The sequence below is a fragment of the Symphalangus syndactylus genome, chromosome 8 (genome assembly GCF_028878055.3).
Source record: "Symphalangus syndactylus isolate Jambi chromosome 8, NHGRI_mSymSyn1-v2.1_pri, whole genome shotgun sequence".
NCBI classification, from domain to species: Eukaryota; Metazoa; Chordata; class Mammalia; order Primates; family Hylobatidae; genus Symphalangus; species Symphalangus syndactylus.
The window spans coordinates 114,747,922-114,771,262 of record NC_072430.2 but is presented as its reverse complement, the minus strand read 5'-3'; the positions used below and the strand labels follow the sequence as shown (position 1 = coordinate 114,771,262).

The window sequence follows — 23,341 nt, the reverse complement described above, 5'->3', positions numbered from 1 at the left end:
CAGTAAACTATCGCAAGGACAAAAAAAGGAAACACTGCATATTCTCACTCATAGGTGGGAATTGAACAATGAGAACACATGGATACAGGAAGGGGAACATCACACACCGGGGACTGTTGTGGGGTGGGAGGAGGGGGGAGGGATAGCATTAGGAGATAAACCTAATGTAAATGACGAGTTAATGAGTGCAGCACACCAACATGGCACATGTATACATATGTAACAAAGCTGCACATTGTGTACATGTACCCTAAAATTTAAAAGTATAATAATAATAGAATTAAAAAAAATGCTGAGGGGCATAAAATATAAACACCATTGTATTTATTACTCTGTTTTTGCATTGCTATAAAAAATACCTGAAACTGGGTAATTTATAAAGAAAAGAGGTTTAAGTGGCTCACAGTTCCACTGGCTGTATAGGAAGCATGGCTGGGGAGGCCTCAGGAAACTTACAATCATGGCAGAAGGCAGAGGGGAAGCAGTCATGTCCTACATGGCCAGAGAAGCAGGAAGAGAGAGAAGGGAGATGTGCTACACACTTTTAAACAACCAAATCTCATGATAAGTAGCTCACTGTCACAAGAACAGCAAGGGGAAAGTCCATCCCCATGATCCAATCAGCCCACCAGGCCCCCTCCTCCAACACTGAAGATCATAATTGAACATGAGATTTGGGTAGGGACACAGAGCCAAACCATATCACCCACGTAAAGAAGACGAATTGGAAAAATTACACAAGTAATGTGGACTATTTACACACTCTGCTATTTATTATATGACATTAATAAAAATTGGGACCTAAGTGTTTTAACAATAGGGGATTATTTTTTTAAATTATGGTAAATCCATGATGATGCTCTGTTCAGCTAATAAGAAGTCATTAGATATTGTTAACAGATCAAAATCATATTATATGGTTCCAGTTTTATAAAAATGCATATATATGTATAGTTATATCCATAGAAAGATATTGGAAAGATATACCTTTAAAATGTTCATTCTAGGAGATAAAATTATTTTTAAAATGATTTTTCTCCTTTGGAATGCTGTCTGTATTCTTAATATTTTATTTACTAATATTTGTTTCTTTTATATTTAGAAAAATAATCTATTCTACACTTAGAGCAGGTTTGTTAGAAAAAAATGGCATTTGAGACATACTCTTTTTTTTTTTTTTAGACAAATTCTCACTGTGTTACCCAGACTAGAGTGCAGTGGCATGATCATGCCTCATTGCAGCTTCAACCTCCCAGGCCCAAGTGATCCTCTCACTTCAGCCTCCCAAGTAGCTGAGACCACAGGCATGTGCCACCAAACCCAACTAATTTTTTAACTTTTTGTAGAGATAGAGTCTAGCTTTGTTGCCCAGGCTGGTCTCAAACTTCTGGGCTCAAGCAGTCCTCCCGCCTCAGTATCCCAAGGTGCTGGGATTATAGGCATGAGCCACCATGCCCTGCCTAATAGCTAAATTTTTGATCATTAGAGACAGTGGAAGGAACCAAGGTGTTTAAAGGCAGCAAAGTACATGGTGACACGTAATCTCAGGGATGCAGTGAGGTTTGAAATGTTATGTGCGTCCCATTGGGGTCTCGAATGTTAGTTGGGCTTTGTTATACTACTGTATAAAATCTGGCTAATTTATATAATAAATCTTAATCATATATTCATTTGTATAAGTGCTTTAGAATATAATAGATCAGCATGGTTTTTCAGTGCAATTGTGTGAACATTCTTAATACTCAGCAATTTTATAATGGTGTAGCCAGTTTGAATAATCTAATTTACATACATACTTATATCATTTGTATAATTTAATTTTTATCATTTGATGAATTTTTTTATCTTTTCTTTCAATTACAGTGACTTACAGGGAATAAAAACAAATGCTAAAAAGGATGGAAGTGACTGGATTCTCAATGGAAGCAAGGTGTGTAAAAAGGGACTTCTATAGCCCTTCTTTTCAGAGTCATGCCATGGGTAACAATGTCTCAAAGACAATTCATTAATTCTATTAAATCTAAGGACTCAGGCAGGAATTGAATTTACCTAAGTTGTTTTGGAGACAGTAAATTTACAACATATATTACTTAAGATCTGTGGTAGCTTCTTCTATATTTCATTTTGCATGCCCCCTCACTAATATGGCAAAGGTTGTTTTAGCTTCCAAACAGCCCTTATCAAACCAGAAAAAGACAAAGTGAGGCTCACATTGCCCAAATGTGGGACAAATATTAATAATACTTAAACTTTATGTTGATAAAAGATTGGGGAAAAAGCTTTCTCATATAGATCAAGAAGAATTTCAAAAGGTTCTAGGAGAAGGCCAGGCACAGTGGCTCACACCTGTAATCGCAGCACTTTGGGAGGCTGAAGCAAGAGATTGCTTGAGCCCAGAAGTTTGAGACCAACCTAGGCAACAAAGTGAGACCCTGTCTCTACAAAAGTAAAAATTAAAAAAATTAGCTGGGCATGGTGGTGTGCCCTTTGGTCCCAGCTACTCAGGAGGCTGAAGAGGGAGAATCACTTGAGCCAAGGAGGTTGAGACAGAGTAAGACCCTCTCTCAAAGAAAAAAAAAAAAAGATCCTAGGAGAAAAAGATATCAGTGATACAGTGATAGAATTTGGGAGCCATTTGAGAACCATTCAGTTCCACTAAATCAATCAACTCACTGGTAGAATTGGAGAGCGCTTCCAATTAAGGTTACAAATGGGCTCAGGATCTCTGATATCAATGAGGGCAAATGCATTTTATATCACTGAGGGCAAGTGATATTGCCCATCTAAAATAGTATATGGTATATACTCAGTAAATATTTGTTGTTGACTGAGTGTTATGTGAAGGAAAGATGTTCATTTTATTTACTGTTCTAAAACAATCTTTCTGAAAATATGTGCCAAGGTTTGTTGAAGAATTAGTTTTTTAAGTTTGTTTGGGCTATTATCTCTGTATTTACAAAATTGAATCACTGGTGTTCTTCAAATATACTTTAATAAATATTTGTTTAAATAATTTCTCCTAAGAATTATAATTAAATGGATGATAGCTCCAACATATAATCAGTTAACTCCTTGCATATAGAAGGCTCGTTTTGAAAGGGGAGTGGGATATTTGGTCAGAAGTGAAATGGGAACCACATTCTCTTATGCCTCTAGCTCTCTAAGCAGACCTCGTCTGCTCAGCCATAGGGTTTCGTGGGAACCACACAGGAAAGGTACCACTGACTCTGTTTCAAAAACTCTATTAGAAATAGCAAAAAATTGAAAGCAAGTAAAAGTAAAGGAATGGGTAAGCAAATACAGTGCATCTGAACGAATGTGCAGCCGTTAACACTAGCAACACAAAGTTTTTAACAGTACAGGAAATAATTATACATTAAGTGAAAAAACAGGATATAGAATGCAAGTATAGAAACATTTTTACTATATTAAAATTTAAAAATATGAGAAAGGAAATTATCAATGATAGTTGTATTATGTACTTATGGAGAATTATATTTTCCTTTTTCTTTAGAACTTTACATTCTCTATATAATATCTGCAATTATTTTCTGTTATTTTATAAGCACTTAATATCCTCCTACCACCCAAAAATGTTGGCCCTCATTAGGGATAATTTCAGCCCTATTCAACTTTGGAATGTCATAATTAGGAAACAAACTGAGAAAGTCCACTTGCAAGGAAAATTCTCACATAACTCTATTAGAAAGGGGGATCCACCATGGTGTTAAAACTCACATTAGGTCACACTATTGTAGAAATGGTTCAGATTTTATTAATCCTTTGCTATAATTGCTTCCAATAAGAACTTCTGGAGAACTCCACTTGATTTACCAAATTGAGCTCAGCGTATTAAAATGAATAGTTTTTGCCCAATGAATTGCTCCTCCCTTCCTTTCCATTCCATTGTTTATTTATTATCTGTAGTTAAAACATGTATGAGACCATTTTAGAGCATACTGTAGATACTAATTCCTGGATGCTGTGTGATGCAAAACAAACAAAAAAGCACTCATAGCATTTCAACTGTGGCAGCTATACAGATATTAGGAACTACACAGAAAGGTAGGAGCTTGGTAGACTTACAAGGTTTTCGACCAAGGGAGTGGTGTAATGGAGAATACTGTTGAAAAAATATTTTTGCCAAGATGTATAGAATTTTTTTTGAGGAACATCTTTTTCAAAATATATTTTTAAAACATCCTTTGGCCTCCTCTGTGCCAACAAGAATTCTAAGCACTTAAGATATATATATGAATAGGAAATGGCTAGGAGCTCCTAGTAAGGAGGCACGTTGATGATCTTTTATTATTGTGTCACCTATAACCATACTGCCAACACTATCTTCATTTGCTGTTGTGTAGACAACACTAACATTATTTGCCCATTTTTCATTATTTGTATGTTTCAGTGCTGTGCATTTTAGGTGATGGGAGTAACTAACATCATTTTATACCCCTACTATTTCAAAGGGAGAGAGATAAAAACAGATCATTTTGGTAAATTTGAGGTGTTGTAGGAGCGCTTAACCCAGCCTGGAGAATTTGAGACCTTTTGGCCAATCTGATGTCTAAACCATCCAGGATGAATACAATTCATTGCAGCAGAGTTGGGAAAGGGCCTTTCCCAAGCAGCAGAAAAAAGATTTTTCAAAGACTCATAGGTCAGGAAGACCTCGCAATGTGATGGACAGCAAGTAGTTTAGTAGAGCTGACTGAAGAACAGGAAATTGGGGAAAGTGGGACAAGCAGTAAGCCAGGTAAGGAGAGGTAAGCTAGTGCCAGTTTGTGATAAGTTTTCTATTTCCTGCTAAGGGTTTTGAATTCATCCTGAAGCCTGTTAGGAGCTATTCAAAAATGTTTAAGTGTGAAGGTGATATGATCAGATTGCATTTAGAAAAATCTCTCTGACATCATGATGAATGATACACCTGTAGAGAGATCGGTTGTAGGAACTTAAGAAATGATGAGGGCTGGAAATAAGGTAATTACAACAGACTTGAAAGGAAGTGAATAAATTCCAAAAGTATTAAGATGGGTTAGAAAAAACTAGATGCTGAATTGAATATGAAGCAGGATGATAACATAATTTATGGAAGCGTTCATTGAGATAGGGAAATAGGTTGATAATCAGGATTGGATAGGAGTAGGGGTGGGAAGGAGTATGTCCTGCCCATGAGTCATCAGGTGGAACTATCCAGAAGCAAGTACATATTCAGGTCCAGGTCCTATCAGGAAATGTGGCTTACCAGGAGTTTGAGGCTGCAATGATCTATGGTCATACCACTGCACTCCAGCCTGGGTGAGAGAGACCCTGTCTCTTAAAAAAAAGAAAAGAAACATGACTTAGATAAAGATTTGGAGTCATCAGCATGTAGAGGGTGACTCGAGCCATGACAATGATTGAGATGAACCAGGAAAGATGCAGAATGGGAAGATAATTATTAATATTTGTTCTGAGTATACTTTGTTTTCTGAATCAATATCATCGGATAATCCCTCTCATTTGGCTTGTCATTTTTCCCTCCTTAATCATAGTTTCCTATTTAGACCATTTTAAAGGAAGCAGGATATCAATTATAAAAATCAAAAATAGTCCTTTTCAAAAACTGATAAATCTGAGAATAAATAATATAGTGCCATTTACAGCAGATTTTCTTTCTTTTTATTTTTCTTTTATTTTCTTTTCTTTTTTTCTAGAGACAGGGTCTCACTCTGTCACCCAGGTTGGAGTGCAGTGGTACAATCATAACTCACTGCAACCTCAAACTCCTGGGCTCAAGCGATCCTCCTGCCTCAGCTTCCTGAGTAGCTTGGACTATATATAGGTGCACACTACCACATCAGCTAATTTTTAATTTTTTTGTCTCTACTATTTTGGCAATGCTGGTCTTGAACTCCTGAGCTCAAATGATCCTCTTGTCTCGGCCTCCCAAAGTACTGGGGTTACAGGTGTGAGCCACCAGGCCCAGCTAGATTTTCTTTTCTTATCAGTGGCTTCCTTCTAAAATACAATTTATCATCATAATAGACAATTTGGTTTCATTTTTAAAGAACATAATAATCTCTGTTTATTATTATTATGTATAATATTAATAGTGAAAAGAAAATCTATAGGTTTCATTCTTTGAAGCATTAAGTAATTTTTCCCCTGATTCCTGATAACATCATGTGTGAATAATCAACTCTGCAGATATTTGGGTAGGGTACAGAGAGAGGTATCAAGCATGTCTTGTCTGTTTTAGTTTTCTGTAATATACTTTCTCCCAATCATAACTTGCACATAGACTTGAATTATCATGGTGCATTAATAATGTACTTGGGGTTTTGCAGGTGTTCATCAGTAATGGGTCATTAAGTGACGTTGTGATTGTAGTTGCGGTCACAAATCATGAAGCTCCCTCCCCTGCCCATGGTATTAGCCTTTTTCTGGTGGAAAATGGAATGAAAGGATTTATCAAGGGACGAAAGCTACATAAAATGGGATTAAAAGCCCAGGTGAGTGATAATGTAAATCATATTCAGGTACTAATTGAGTTTACTATTAATCAGATAGGAGACTTACATAGAGGATTACATGTGGCACAATTTTATTTCCTATGCTGAATTCCTAAAATATGCTTTTCTGATGTGGTAATGAGATTTATTCTCATTTATACCACTCTATCTCTTTCTGATGGTCAGCGATATAAATGAATCAAGGTATTCTGAATATCTGTTTTAGAAATGGCAAAATTAACTGCATGGTAACAAGCCATCTATTTGTAAAATGTGTTAAAGAAAAATATGAAGTAAAAACAAAGTGTGGCCAGGCACGGTGGCTCACACCTGTAATCCCAGCACTTTGGGAGGCTGAGGCCAGTGGATCACCTGAGGTCAGGAATTCGAGACCAGCCTGGTCAACATGGGAAACCCCATCTCTACTAATAATAAAAAATTAGCCGGGTGTGGTGGCAGGCACCTGTAGTCCCAGCTACTCGGGAGGCTGAGGCAGGAGAATCACTTGAACCCAGGAGGCAGAGGTTGCAGTGAGCCAAGATGATGCCACTGCACTCCAGCCTGGGCAACAGAGTGAGACTCTGTTTCAAAAAAAATAAAACAAACAAACAAAAAAACCCAGAAAATGTTCTTTCTATACATTACCAAAAATACATGTTTTGCTTAGTGTGTATTAGAAATCCTTAGTTCCAAGTACCTTGAGAACTGGACAGTATTAGAGCTGGAATGATAGTGTATTGCAGTAGGAAAGCCACAAGGTTTAGAATCAGATGGCTGTGGGTTCAAATCCCTGGTTTACCACTTACTAGTTATGTTCATTAACTACTCCAACTTGGCTTCCAATTTGTGTTTTTTCTTTTTTTGGAAAAAATAATATTCACTTCAATATTCACTGGGTTATTGGAAGATTTAAATGAGATCATTCTCTACATTTTTTGTATGGTCTTTTAGGATACCGCAGAACTATTCTTTGAAGATGTACGGTTGCCAGCTAGTGCCCTACTTGGAGAAGAGAATAAAGGCTTCTATTACATAATGAAAGAGCTTCCACAGGTCAGAAGTGTTTAAAGATTCCATCTTTTGACTGAATAATGAATTGGAATAGAATAATATAGAAACATGTTATTTCTATATTATGCATGCAAATTTATACATGCAAAACTTGTGAAATAGCTAATCATTTGAGTATTAAAGTTGTAATAAAAGTATGAGTTTTATAGGGTAGTTAAGTAAATAGCTGAACTCAGTAATATCCAATCAAAGCTTATAAAGTGAGTAGGAAAAACAGATATTTCAGTTCTGTGATTCCTTCTTAGAATGATTTTAGCTTCTTAACTGCAATTCAAAAACTTTTAGCTCTTTGTAAGGAAATGTCATGCAAAACATTTGATAGTTTGCCAGTTTTTAAATAATAACTGTGAATCAAAAGGAAAAGTGTAAAATTCAGACTGAAAAGTTTTAGCCACATAAGGTCAGTCCCTAAACAGCTATGGTTTTAAAATATGGTTGACAAGTGATTATTGAGCCTCAGATGCCAGTGTAAGGGGGTACTCCTGCCTAGTGACTGCCATGAAAATCACCAGCATGATGGAATTAAACTGACTAAGGCTACTTTTACATTAATAGGTAGAATTTATGTGCTTTAAGATGTTTATTTCCACAGATATATTGAGTCATACAGTGTGCAGAGATTAATAAATTGAAATAAGCAACTAGGGATTGTTTTTAACTCACATGTGAGTAAAGAGAAGAAAAATTAAATTGCATATATATAATGAAGACAGTCATTCATGGGTATGGTGTTATGTGACTGTTGTCCCAGCTACTCAGGAGGCTGAGGTGGGAGGATCACTTGAGCCCTGGAATTCCAGGATGTAGTGAACTATGATTGTGCAACTGTACTCCGTTTTTGGCAGCAGAGTGAGACTTCATCTCTTAAAAATTTAAAAAGATTATAAAAAAATAAAGGCAGTCATTCATAAAAATAAAGGATTTGCTTTAGAAAGTGATTAGAGATGTGTCAGAATCTCATAAATCTGTTTTCTTATAAGGAGTTAAGATATAAATTAATCTTTATGAGTTTATTATAAAGATAATTTATAGGATTTATCATAATTGAAATTGTGTGAAAATCACTTGCATAATCAGAGTAATGTTTAAGACCTAATTTTTGTGTTATAGGAAAGGCTGTTAATTGCTGATGTGGCAATTTCAGCTAGTGAATTCATGTTTGAAGAAACCAGGAACTATGTTAAACAAAGAAAAGCTTTTGGCAAAACAGTTGCTCACCTACAGGTAAGCTTGTCACTGTGGTTTAGTATTAGATGATATCAATTTACTAATCTGAAATGGCCTGGGGTAAACAGAAGTTTGGGGTTATTTTCATGTAGGGTGATATTAGAAACCATGGAAGTGGATGAGATCACTAAGGAGAGATAGAGAGCAAGATAGGAAGTGGTCTTAGGACACAGTCCTTGAGGAAGACTACAAGATTTAAAGGTAGAATTCATATTTGGAATTCATATTGTCTGAAAAGGAAGAGCCTGTAAGATGACTGAGAATGAATAAACAGAAAGGAGAAAGCAAATCAGGAGAGCTTTGTCACAGAAGCTGGCAGGAAAGAGGGCTTCATGGAGTAGGGAGTGGGATCAATTGCTGCTTGGGGGAAAATAAGATGAAGGGCAAAGAGTGCTCATTGAATACAATGATATGGAGATTATTTAGTAAGAGCCATTAATAGAGGTGGAGGGTGACAGACCTGAGTGAGTAGACAGAAATGAGGACGTAAAACAATACTGATGGTAGGCAACTCTTTCCTGAGTTTGGCTGTGAATGGTAGTTGAGAGAAAGGGTGGTAAGGGAAGACGGGAGGGGAAGGAGATTTGAGAGTCAAGGGAGATATTTGGGAGTTACTAATTTTTTGTCGTTATTTTTAGGATGGGAATGTGGGTGCATATTTTAATAATCATATATAAAGAAAGGATTTAATAAAGAGGGAAAGGTTGTAGATAGGAAGGAAATAATCAACTGCGTAAGGTCTTTGAGAAAAGATGAGTTTGTGGATGCTGACACATGGAAAGATAGGCCTTCCCATCAACAGGCGAGGGATTCTTTCATTTGCACAGGAAGAAAGGAGCAAAGGACATCTATGAGTTCAGACAGATACATCACTCTGTTGGTAGAAAACTACAAAAGTTCTTTATAGAAGACTTCTATTTCTTTAAATAATGTGGCCAGGCACACTGACTCACGCCTGTAATCTCAGAACTTTGGGAAGCTGAGGCAGGCAGATCACTTGAGGTCAGGAGTTCGAGACCAGCCTGGCCAACATGGCGAAACCCTGTCTCTACTAAAAATATAAAAATTAGCTGGGCATGGTGATGCACACCTCTAATCCCAGCTACTCGGGAGGCTGAGGCAGGAGAATCACTTGAACCCAGGAGGTAGAGGTTGCAGTGAGCTGAGATCGCACCACTGCACTCCATCCAGCCTGGGCTACAGAGCAAGACTCCATCTCAAAAATAAACAAATAAATAAATAACAATAGGGAAAGTTAGTCCTTGAAAGACAGGTGAGTGAAGGAGGCATGGAGGTGTTGCAGAAAGGTGAGGGAGGTATGAAATATCTTCTTCAGAATGAGAAACTGAACTACTTTCTGCTTTTTGTGTATCAATCAGCTTTATGATAAGAGTTTAGCTTCCCAGGTATAAACATAGAGAAAAGACAGATGATTGTGTTTACCTAGGATTGAGTTTTCCCAGGAACTTGAGGGTTTTTGTAAAAGAACTCAGTATATGGTGGCCGCAGTCATTAAATATGCTAATTAAATTTTAGACCCTATAGTTTCTTTTTAAATGAAGGAATAGTTTATAATTCCTTCATGTGGTCATTAAATTGGCAAAACATCTCACCAGCAAAAAACCTGGAGTTGGGATTTGACTTAAAAATTTTTAAGTAGAATGACTGGCTGAAAGGCTTTGTGAAGGGAAAGGTAGAAATGAAACAACTTGGTGGCTTTTCAGAACCAGCATTCTAGAAATTATGTTCAAGTGTGGTTTATGTCCTAACACAGCTGCTTGAATCTCTGTAGTCTAGGCATGTTCTCTCTCTCAAAAATAGTTTCCTATTTGTAAATATATAAAATGTATTTGATTTGCAAAATTGTAAAATTTTATGACTATAAATCTTTAAAATTTATAATGTTTGTAAATATTTATAAAATATTTTCCTACTTGTGAATATCAGAGACTGCCTCATAGCGTTGTTGTGAGGATTATGTTGTGGAAAAAACTGGGTTCTTGTCACATGACCGGGATAATTTAGGCACGCAGACACATCGTAGATTGAGTAGGACAGGGTTTATTAAATGAAAAGGAAAAAGAAACTCTCAGCAAAGTGAAAGGAAGTCCTGCTAGCAGGTCTCCTGCCTCACAGATTGAATCCTAGGTCATCACACAGGAACAGGAGAGGCTAGGCTCCTCTCCTCTGCAAACAGTGTGAACTTCCCGAGGCTCCACTCCGTCCTTCCAGTGCACAGGTGGGCATTATTCAGAAAGGATCAGTTGGGAAAGGGCAGGCTTCATCTGTGGCCAGCAGTCGGGTTTTTCAGCCTTTAGGCTGTTTAGGCTTGAAGGCAGGGTTTCGCCAGAGACCCTCAGCTGTCTCCTGTCTCTGCCAATTAGATGGGGTAACATACATAAAGTGCTTGGAATATTGCCTGGCAAAGTAAGCCCACATTAAAATTAGCTGTTATCCTTATTTTATTCCTTACATAATGCCTTGCTCCATTTTGTTTCAATATGGGAGACCTTTTTATCATCTACTTCCTCTTGCTCTTGATCTAGACCCTCTCTTTGTCGTTTTGGGAACTGTTTGCTACCTGTATTGTCATCAAATTTACTTTTTCCATCCTGAAAAAAAGTCTTTACATCCTAACTTTTCTTATTGACACAACAAACCTAAAACAGTTGTTCTGAATCTCTAAAAATGAGGTACACTCAATCAAGAAAACATTTAACAAAACAGTATGACTTGACTTGCCTAAATTCTGATTTCCTTAAGAGCAAGGATGTTATACTTTATATTCCCTTTCATTTATGGATCACTGATTTACACATATCAGTGGTTCTCAGTGAATGCCCTTTCACCCAGGTGTTTAGAAATGTCAGGAATGGGGTGGAGGTGGGTGTGCACAGTTGACTGGAGGTACAACTTGTATAGTGCTCTGGCGGACAGTGTTGTTAAATGTCCTGTAATTCACATTTGGATTGCAACTAATTGTGTCACTCAAAATATCAATAATTTCCCATTGAGAAACACTGACATATATGATTTTTTTCCTTTTTGCTTCACTGAACAAATATATATTGATTGCCTCCTAAGAGTAATGTGTTCAACTGTAATTTGATGGGTTTAACTCTAGAAACACATACTACGCTCCTGGCAATATGAAGGAAGTGTTACCACTTGATATCACTCTGATTTTCTCAACTGTACCCAAAGTGGAATGAGTATCATTTGCTTCTGAAATCCAACCACCACCACTTAAACATCAAAAATGTTTACCAAAACACTTATATCAAGGCCAGGCGTAGTGGCTCACACCTGTAATCCCAGCACGTTGGGAGGCCTAGGCAGGCAGATTGCTTGAGCCCAGGATTTTGAGACCAACCTGGGCAACGTGGCAAAACCTCATCTCTACGAAAAATACAAAAATTAGCCAGGTGTGATGGTGTGCACCTGTAGTCCCAGCTACTCAAGAGGCTAAGGTGGGAGAATCGCTTGAGTCCTGGAGGCAGATGTTGCAGTGAGCTGAGATCTCACTATTGTACTCTAGCGTGAGTGACATAGCAAGACTCTGTCTCCCTGCTCCCCACAAAAATGAATACAAAAACAAAAATATACCTTTAGCCAAAATAAGGCTAAAGGTATAACAGTTGAACCAAAAGACATGTTTCCATTCCTTTGGAAATCTGTATTTCCTGTGTTTATGAACTTAATACTAGATTACAACAAGGATGACTATATTACCCAGATTGCCTGAATGGCTCAGAAAGCATGTAATTTGACATTTAACCATGAAGGAAATAGAAAAGTGGTCCATATTGTTTTCTCATAGGGGAAAAATATTCTTTTAAAATATATATTTGTTGTATTTTAATAGCAAAAATAATTTTAATCATTCCTTTTTAAAGAAGTATCATTTTATTGTTGCCTTCTTTCAAAGTTAGTTCCCTAAACTTTCAGTAGGTGGCAGTAGCATTGTACTTCCACAGGTCACATTATTGATAGCTAGTAGTATTGTTTTCCAAGTAAGTGTATATGTTCTGAGATTTCTGAGATATGTCTTCTGATCTTCCTATTTTATCTAAATAAATATATTTGAATAATATTTTCATATTTCAAGCTAGGAGTATATTCAGAGACGATGAATAACCGATACTGTACATACTATACCTTGTATTCGAGAGCTGGGTACACTATGGGTCTAGTTATTCAATTGAAATAGAAGAGCTTTAAATGTTACAATATACTTGGCCACGTGTCATTTTATAACTATATAACTATTCAGTTTCCATTCTCTTTGTTATCCTTGAATTTTGAACATTTTGGGGCTTTCTGACCAGTTGAAATGCATGTCACAAAATTTATTTTCTTTTTAGAATAGAAACCTACTGTATGGATGTAACAATAATTATTGGAATTTTTAAAATCTATGCTCTCCATAGTTTATGTCAATCTTACGGTTTTTCACAGAATGGACAATAAAACAGTAAAATCCAGATGTTAAATAATAATAATGGATATTATTGCTTGACTGCTCCCTATCTGCCAGACACTGCTAAGTGAATTGTCTCATTCTTTTTCTTCGCAAATCTATATAAGTATTTTAATTATTTTTATTTTACAGTTAAGGAAATTAAGGTGTAGAGAGGTTAAGTAACTGGCCCCAAATTACACATATATTCTAATTCCAGAACCTACACTCTTTACCTATATACTGTTATTACTGCCCAGAAGTGCAAAGCAAATGGGCCTTTTTTCTTTTTCTATTTCCTTCACTCAGTGGGCAATGAAGTGAAAATGGAATGTTTTTTCTAATCTAATGAGAGCTCTTGGTTAGTCATTTCCTGTGTGGTATGTGTTCTTAATTCTAAGGGCATAAAGAATTAGGGAAAGGAATAGAGAGGGAAAAAAATAATGCTTCTTCTTGACATGTGTCTAAAATGGGAATATCCAGTTCTTAAGACCTTGAGCATGGGATTAATTAACTATCAAATAGCAAACTTAGTGTGTTTTATTTTATATTTTAACCCTAATATATGAGAGCAACTGATGCTGTTGTTTAAATGAATACTGGGCTAGATAACCTCTCCAAGGTGTTTTCCATTTCCATAATTCTATGATTCTAAGAATTCTGTCATTCAGAACTCTGAAAAAGACTCCATCCAGCCCACTTAGTAACTTCAGAATAATTTTTTAATGCTAGCTGCAGTATTATTTATTAACAAATATAAATGACTTAAAAATACTGCTATGACCTTGTCGATCATTCACAAAGCGCACTTGGCTAGTAATGTGTGGTCTAATTTTTAGTTGCCTTTGATTAGAGGATGATTTCAGAAAGCATAATGCAGTGTCTGCAGTGAAAAGCAAAGACCAAATCTGTTTCGTAATGCTCAACCCAATGGTAAGATACGTAAATATTTAATCTTTTTATCCTCAGAGAGTAAATTATGTACTCTTGGAGACATTATTCTCTCAGACCTCTGGACTTCACTGAATGCACTGATGCAAGAATTCTAAATCATTCCATTCTGGTTTGAAGTTTTACCTCAGCTTCTAGAAGTTTCCAGCATTTACAAAGGAACTACTCTTGTATGAGAGAATCAGGCTTAGATATCTTTACTCTTTCATATTGTAAAGACAGTGCATAAATTCCCAAATGTGGCATCACGTAGGCAAAAAAATGTCTTGAGGCTTGTTGGATCCACCCTTATTTTCCAAATAAAGTGTCATACATAGTGTCATTGAACTAAACTAGGAGTAGGCTTAGAAACCATCTTCAGGGATTTTCATGGAATACTCATCTGTTTTTGATATATAGATTATTTGCCTATTTTTTCTTTTTTTTTGTTCCATCTTTATATTGTCTATGAGTAAACTTGAATGTGTGGGTTGGGAGTGGGAAACTTTGTGCTGATTAAAGTGTAGATATTTGACCTAATTAAATATATGATGAATAGAAATGGAGATAGGAAAAATTAAGGGAAATAATAAGTGGGGAAGAAAGTTTTGATGTGACCCAGCATGTTCAGAATTAGAGGCCAGAATACAGAGATGCAAGGAGTGGGGTGCCAACCTTTTCATTGCTTAGTTTTGGAATCATTCGATGCCAGTTACGTTCTCTGTTTCTAGTACAGGGTGAAATAAAACCAGGGGAAAGACAGTCAGTTGGAGTTTTCATCAGCACAGTAGTTATGTTGATACATCTGTAAGGGATCTGCCCCTCAGAGCTTTACTCTACCTGGTACACCCTGGTCTTGCTTGGTCCTGGGTCTTTTTACACTCCCATTCTACTATTTTCCAGAAATGGTAAGTATCAAAACTGTCCTAACCAACAATGACGGTGAAATAATCAGTTTTATAATTTGAGAATTGCTGTAGCCAGCATTAAAAGCAGACCCTGTATCTTCTGAGAATGTGGCCCACCACTCTTCTTTGAGAACACAGCTGTGTACTTGGCAGTACCTAAGTGGGATATGTTTAATTTCTAGTTTGAGTTTCACTGCACCACCTTTGCCCGTAACTTTCCACGTGTATGCTTTCTATTAGCCACAGTGAAGTTCTTACTCATTTCACAGCAGAATGATCAGAACTCTGTTTCTATCTGAATTTTCACAAAGAAGATAGGCCAGCTGACCATATCTGGGCCTTGGACCTAAGAAATCAACTAGAATGGAGTATACTTTTGGAGCTACCCAAAGTGGGAACCCAGTATTTCAAGTTCAAGCCAATTTCCTGAGAGAGGCTCAAGAATCAGTGCCAAAGAGAACAGATATAAACTCCAAGTTCAGAGTGTGAGAGCCTAGAGTCAGGAATGAAATAAAGCTTGATTGAAGCAAGAACAGTCAGGAGCAATTGAGAATAGTCTAAATATAATGATTTCCAAAAACACTAATGGGTTGTCCATGGCCAGCAGGAGGAGGTAGGTACATAGCTATATTAACATTGATAATCCCAGACCATTCAGTCCATGCTAGAGACTGCTAAACAAGCTATTGAGAGGTATGGGAGGTGTATTCATCCATTTTCATACTGCTATGAAGAAATACCTGAGACTGGGTAATTTATTTAAAAAAAAAAAAAAAGAGGTTTAATGGACTCACAGTTCCACATGGCTGGGGAGGCCTCATAATCATTGCGGAAGGTGAAGGAGAAACAACAGCACATCTTACATGGTAGCAGGCAAAACAGCGTGTGCAGGGGAACTGCTCTTTATAAAACCATCAGATCTCGTGAGACTTGCTCACTATCACAAGAACATATGGGACAAACCCGCCCCCACGATTCAATTATCTCCCACCACATCCCTCCCACAACATGTGAGGATTATGAGAGCTACAATTCAAGATAAGATTTGGGTGGGGACAGAGCCAAACCATATCAGAAGGGATAATGTGAAGGGATGAACGAGGATGAGGGTACTGGGCTTTGATCTCTTTAGTACTCTGATTTTATTCTATTGCTTTCTACAGATCTAGATTAAATACTGTGCAATATTAAATAATACCTTATAAATATTTTGATGTGTTTATGAACATATATAGAAACCCCTTGTCCCTCCAGATGTTAGAAGCAGAGTAGCAAAATCTGTATACTTAATTAATAAAGAAAGAATCTTCAAGGATTTAATCTCTGGAGGAAAATTCAATAGGTGTTTTCAACACCTGTACCTAAATAACTGTACCACAAGATGGTGCTCACACATTAAAGTCACGCTGTTTTTCAAGAAGTTTGCCTCGTCTAAATTTTACAAACTGAAACAAGACATTATTTATGTTTTAAACTATTTTTGCATCTTTTAGTACAAATTTCCTTAGCACTGAAATATAGTGAGTTTTAAATTTAAGCTGATTTGGTAACAAATGCCATTTTTATGGAGGAAAAAACCAACAATTCCACTTTTGTTTGCCCTAAAGATCTTTTATTGTATAATTTCTGATATGTTAAGTGGGTTGAAGTTTATATTTCTACCATGCTCACTTTTTTCTTTTATTTCCTTTAAATTCAAGACAGTGCAGCATAAATTAGCAGAATTAAAAACACATATATGTGTAACCCGAGCATTTGTGGACAACTGTCTCCAGCTGCATGAAGCGAAAAGTTTGGACTCCGCCACTGCTTGCATGGCGAAATATTGGTATGCATGCTACAGTAATTAGAGTGTGGTGTGTGCTCAGACTGATGTGGAATTCTGCCAATTTTAAGCTCAGCCTTGAGGGTCTTAAAGGAAGAAATCTGTGAAGTAAAAAATAAAAGTGAGACTCAACTTTTAAAAAAAATGCTAAAAAGTTCCATTAAGCATATGTATAATGCGCTAAAAATTTTTCAAGTTGGTATTTAATTTTTTTATCCTAATAGGCAAGCTAAGTTAGTATTTAATTCTTAACTTGCTGTTGAAAATAAAATATTAAGAGTGGGATAATGAAGAGTGATATTGATAGGATGACTGATTCATTCATTCAAGTAATAGTTTAATTTCAAATTATCTGAAGAGTGGCAGTATAGTGAGGCTGAAAGGGAACAGTAAAGCTTAGGAGTCTTGAGATAGAGTCCCAATTCTTTTATTAAATAACTATAATTAAACTTCATTCCATCGAGGAAAATGTTTTTGTTATCTGTGAAATGACTAAGTTGGAGGGGATTTTTCTATTTAAGGTGCTTTCCAAATGTAAGAAAAAATTCAGGAAGAACTGGCTGTCCAATCAAAGTTTCACAGGCTCTATTAAGTGAAAGGAGAATAAAAATCCTATTAAGTTTAGAAAGACTTCGATTTGAATTAAAGATTATTAGCAATGGTGTTAAAGATGAGTTGAATGAAAAAAAATCCCTCTTTGTCAGACTTTTGTATATTTTAAGATTTTAGAATATACAGTCTAAATCAGATTCTGGAAGTAGATTTGGTTTCCTCTTTTTAAAAACAAACATTCTCCCATATCATTAGCCCAAGAGTAACCTAGAATAAATTCCTGTCATTATTCATTAACTTGTGTTCAGTTCAGTCACAGGTAGAACAGGGGAAATATTTTGTGCTTTATGTAATGATCCCATAATAAAATTGCCAGGTTGAAAAATAATGTGGAATTACTTTTCAGAAACTCGCACTTTTGAGGAGACTTTTTATATTTACATTTACAACAAGTTCTTTGACTAGTGGCAAAAAGTGTAAAAAAAATTTACATATTTTTAGAAAAAGAGAAGTTTGGATAGCCATTGACCTTGTTGTTTGAAAACCTCAGATTTATACACATGCTCGTATTTCACATTGAAACACAGGAGGCAACTAGTTATAGCCCAGCAAATATTTCACTAAAATACTTGCCAAATATAAAAATTATCAAATTCCAAATATTATTGTCCCCAAAGTCTTGTCTATTAATAATTATATTGTTAATATATTGCTTAGAAATATCCTCACCTGTCGTATGGTTTGAGTTTAAAATTATTTTAAATAAAAAGAAGTATCTATCCTTATTTTTGCTTTATGCTTCCCACTACTGAAAAATAAGTAGTAGGGTGCTGTAGCTTGCCACTGTAGTAACTCCTACTCGAGAGGCTGAGGTGAGAGTATCCTTTGAGCCCAGGAGTTCAAGACTGTAATGAGCTATGATTGCGCCGCTGTACCCCAACTTAGGCCATAGACTGGGTGAGACTCCATCACTAAAACAAACACACAAACAAAAAGAAAGAAAGAAAGAAAGAAAAGAAAAATAAGTAGAAAAGAATTTTGAACTAACATATTTTTATGTTAAGGTGAATAAAATCTCTATCATGAATTTTACTGATAGAATTGTGATATTATCAGAAAATAATTTTTCTCAAGGACTGCATGTTTATGTATACAAACATTATGTATAATACTAATGCACACACTTCGGGAATAATAATCTCTATATAATTTTCTAATGTTTCCTATATGATAGCATATACTTTGTTAGTCTGCCCTCTTAGGTTTTCACTTTTATCTTCAATTTATTTCTGAAAAGTCAGAACCCTAAAAAATTGCTTTTTTATACTGAAATTCAGAATCGTGATCTTCAAGTAGAAAGTGACATCATTGGAGAAAAAAATGCATATTACAAAGGCAAAAAGAACTAGGTGCCTGAGTAATTTAGATCATATAGAGAATCCAAATAAATTAGAACATATTCTTTACTGCATGTTTTTCTAGCCTGAAATAGCCAAAATCTAATCATCTGAGTTTTCTACCTTTTGCTTCTAGCCTAACAAAAACCTAGCAAGAAATATAATTGATGAAAAAGGTACTCATATGAAAATTCTCTTGAAATTTATTTCATATGTAATTTTTATCTTCTTTGCTTAGCTAATATGCCGTTCTAATCGCTTAATAAATGTGCACATTTAAACAATTGTAAATAATTAGTTTTCTGGTTTTGAAGCACCTCATGAAAATCCATTTCAAACATTTCTTTTCTGCCTTTTATTTTGGTCATTTAGGGCATCTGAGTTACAAAATAGTGTAGCTTATGACTGTGTACAGCTCCATGGAGGTTGGGGATACATGTGGGAGTACCCAATTGCAAAGTAAGTATAGTTTTCTGATACACTCTTCTTTATGATGTGAAGAAAAAGGAAAATTTCTTTACTTTGTACATCAAATGTAGAGGGAAAGGAGATGTGCAATCTTTTGAATTTTTCAGCTGAATACAGACAAAATGTATTCAAGCAAATGGAAACAGCTTTTTTATCAACTGCCTACTAGGATTTTATTTTTCTTAAATAAAGAGACCAATATACAAAAGCTTGATCCTTGGCTTTATTTGAATCCTTATGCAGAAGGACAAATAGTATTTTCAAGTATTTTCAAAAATTTTTTTAATTTTTTAATTTTTAATTTTATTTTATTTTGAGACAGTCTTGCTCTGTCACCCAGGTTGGAGTACAGTGGCATGATCTGGGTTCACTGCAACCTCCGCCTTCCAGGTTCAAATAATTCTTGTGCCTCGGTCTCCAGAGTAGCTGGAATTAACAAGTGTGTGCCATGACACCTGGCTAATTTTTTTGTATTTTTAGTAGAGGTGTGGTTTTGCCACACCTCTGCTGTTGGCCAGGCTGGTCTCAAACCCCTGGCCTCAAGTGATCTGCCTGCCTTGGCCTCCCAAAGTGCTGGGATTACAGGCGTGAGCCACTGCGTCCAGCCAAATAGTACTTTTTTAAAAAAACTAAAAAAAAAAAAAAAAAAAAGGGCCGGGCGCGGTGGCTCACGCTTGTAATCCCAGCACTTTGGGAGGCCGAGGCGGGCGGATCACGAGGTCAGGAGATCGAGACCAAGGTGAAACCCCGTCTCTACTAAAAATACAAAAAAATTAGCCGGGCGTGGTGGCGGACGCCTTGTAGTCCCAGCTACTCGGAGAGGCTGAGGCAGGAGAATGGCGTGAACCTGGGAGGCGGAGTTTGCAGTGAGCCGAGACTGCGCCACTGCACTCCAGCCTGGGTGAAAGAGCGAGACTCCGTCTCAAAAAAAAAAAAAAAAAAAAAAAAAAAAAAAAAAAAGCAATACAGAAAAATTAACTGGCATGTGAAAAGGATCTAAGTTGTCACATATCTTAAATATCTGATTATTTGTTTTGTTCTAAAAAATAAATTAAAAATATTTTTTCTAAATAGATTTTTTATTTCCTTCAAATTGAAAGAAATCAAATGTATCTTTTTATTATATATGAATATTCTTATCAGTTTGAAGCAGTACTAATTTGTAAATAGGCAGTGTCCCCATTCATATTTCTTCCTCAATCTCCAGAATTTCCTTTTATCTTAACATAGTCTTTTGCCTCAGAAGTCTCCCCATAGCTTTTATCCTCATCACCCTAGAAAATATATTTTTCTTGTTATTTAGAAATGATTTTGGTTTAGAAAATTTTCCCAAGGAAATTTTAGATTTATACAGAAAAGTTCAATTTGTTCTGAATCTGAGAGTAAGAATGCTATAGGCTTCTAAAAATGTTTTAAGATTATTATCTTAATATAAAGTATCTAAAGGGAAAAATTATGAAACCCACATTCAAACTGGCAGCCGAATGATTTCAAATTTATCTTTTTGGTAAGTATAATTGGAAACATTTAATATGCTTATAGTCCTTAGAAAAAATATTTTACTAAAATTACATTAAGAGCAGAAGCTATGTAGTGGCTCAATGTTTGTGTGGTTTAGTTCACATTTAAGAAAGGCCTACAGGAGATCGAGACCACGGTGAAACCCCGTCTCTACTAGAAATACAAAAAAAATTAGCCGGGCGAGGTGGCGGGCGCCTGTAGTCCCAGCTACTTGGAGAGGCTGAGGCAGGAGAATGGCGTGAACCCGGGAGGCGGAGCTTGCAGTGAGCCGAGATTGCGCCACTGCACTCCAGCCTGGGCGACAGAGCGAGACTCCGTCTCAAAAAAAAAAAAAAAAAAAAGAAAGGCCTATTAGGTGGGGAGAAGGCAATCATCTAAATGGCTTAAGATTAGAGTGTGGCATAAGCCTTGGTCTCTGTTTTCTCAGAGTCAACTCCTTTAAGTTGGTACCAAGCAAACGTTGTAGATTGATGGCTTATTTGAAATCTCTGGTTTCAGTTTGAGAGACTTATATTCCCTTTAAGAAACAATAATCACCTTTCTTGGCTAGTTTGTTAGTTCAAAGATTGTATCAATTTTTAAACTAGACTGCTATTTCTCTTCCCATATATCGCCTAATATCAAAAAAGGCACTTAGGCCAGATGCGGTGGCTCACTCCTGTAATCCCAGCACTTTGGGAGGCCAAGGCGGGTGGATCACCTGAGGTCAAGAGTTCAAGACCAGCCTGGGCAAAATGGCGAAACACCATTTCTACTAAAAATACAAAAAAATTAGCTAGGCGTGGTTGCGGGTGCCTGTAGTCCCAGCTACTCCGGAGGCATGAGAATTGCTTGAATCCGGGAGGCGGAGGTTGCAGTGAGTCGAGATCGTGCCACGGCACTCCAGCCTGGGCACCAGAGTGAGACTGTCTCAAAAAAACAAACAACAACAACAACAAAAAGCCACGTAGACACATTGGCAATATGTGGATGTAATGTATAGACTTTGATTTGATAAAAAAAAAAAAAAAATCTTCTAATTCTGTTTCTTATATCCCCCAGACTAAACTACATTAGTTTATATATATGTTGCTGAGGGTTGGTTTCATAGATAAGAGGTGCTTTCTCTGCTTTTTTATTTATTTATTTTTTTTTTGTCTTCTTTAATAACTGATCTTCAGCATGTGAGTTTATTTAAGTCTTACTCATTAGGCTCGAGCCTGTGAGGAGTGAGATTTAAGCCTTGCCATTTGAAGATTTCTCTGCCATGCTGGGAAGAGCTGCCTTAGATGTAGAACTTCATTGCAGTGTGGTTAAACATTTCTGCTGCTGCCTTTCACTGTTAATTTTAGTTGATGACTAAATTTAATTAGTAACATATAAAAGGTCTACTAATCTCTGCTTTATCTACTCCATTGGAACTTCTTTAATGTAAAAAGAAGCCTAGCCCATTTAAATATATATATATATACACGCATTGGGACTGCTGAAGTAGGCTTACAGTAGGTAAGTGCTCAAAATGCAAGTGCTAGATTTTGTAAAGAATAGCAAAATCTGTTCAGAAAAAAATGTTTGAAAACATAAATATCTCAAGCTTTTAAAGCTTTCAGCAGAAAGTTCTGAGATTCTAAATTTCCTTTGAAACACAGTAAATCATTATCAGTAAATATTTACTGAGTGTCCATTTCTTTGTAAGGAACCCTGATGAATATGGAGAAGAATAAGTCCAAAAATGGTATGTTCCTAGAGAGCTGGCACATTTAATTTGTCTTAAAAATCAAATTTAAACAAAACAAAACACCAAGATTATACTTGAGAAAAAAAAAAGAAAAGCCTTTGAGTGTGTCTACCAGGAAAGTCCAAAGTTCAATAACTAGCTCTAAGTGCTTTGGCCAATGAAAGTGTTGCAATATACAAAAAAGATATTTGAAAAAGAGGCAGAATACCTACATCCTCATTCCAGTCTGCCAATGATGTGTTGTTAGTGACCATTAAATAGCAACCATTAATTAGGAAATACATTAACTTCTCTCTACTTTAGTTACCAGGAAAACAGTATTAATATTTATCCCTCCCCAATCCCAGAGCTGAGAGGATAAAATGAGATGAGAAAAGATAAAAATAACTGTACAGTGGCATGGTTGTTATCATGACTATCAAAAGTGAACTTATGATATTTGGGGTTTTTTTTTCTTTGGTGTGGGTATGGCAATGGACACAGCCACTTAGTATTTTAACTCCACACATCACTGAAGTGACTATTAACCATTTCCAAAAAACAAGTTACTTGTTAACTTTCTGGGAAATAATATTTGCTAAAGCATTAGTTTATATTCCTGATAGTGATAGTGGTTGTGGGAATGCTAGAAAATATGTGTCTTTTCTCTTTTGTTTTCTATAAAACCAGTGGATTTCAACTTTTTAGGAAACATCAAAGACAAAAAGAGACTAAGACATCCTGTGCATTTCCTAATCTAAAACAGACTTTTTAAGAGTGTTATCATATG

At 36.2% G+C, this 23,341-nt stretch overlaps 1 protein-coding gene across 1 annotated transcript in view; it reads left to right on the top strand.

Moving 5' to 3' along the window:
* The window catches only part of ACADL (acyl-CoA dehydrogenase long chain), a 56,664-nt gene that overhangs the window by 17,283 nt on the left and 16,040 nt on the right, over window positions 1–23,341 (top strand). Inside the window, exons 5-10 of the mRNA XM_055290473.2 lie at window positions 1,864–1,930; window positions 6,333–6,497; window positions 7,449–7,550; window positions 8,679–8,792; window positions 16,793–16,920; window positions 19,239–19,325. Coding sequence (XP_055146448.1) covers window positions 1,864–1,930; window positions 6,333–6,497; window positions 7,449–7,550; window positions 8,679–8,792; window positions 16,793–16,920; window positions 19,239–19,325 — 663 coding nt within the window. The remainder of the gene's footprint in view (window positions 1–1,863; window positions 1,931–6,332; window positions 6,498–7,448; window positions 7,551–8,678; window positions 8,793–16,792; window positions 16,921–19,238; window positions 19,326–23,341) is intronic.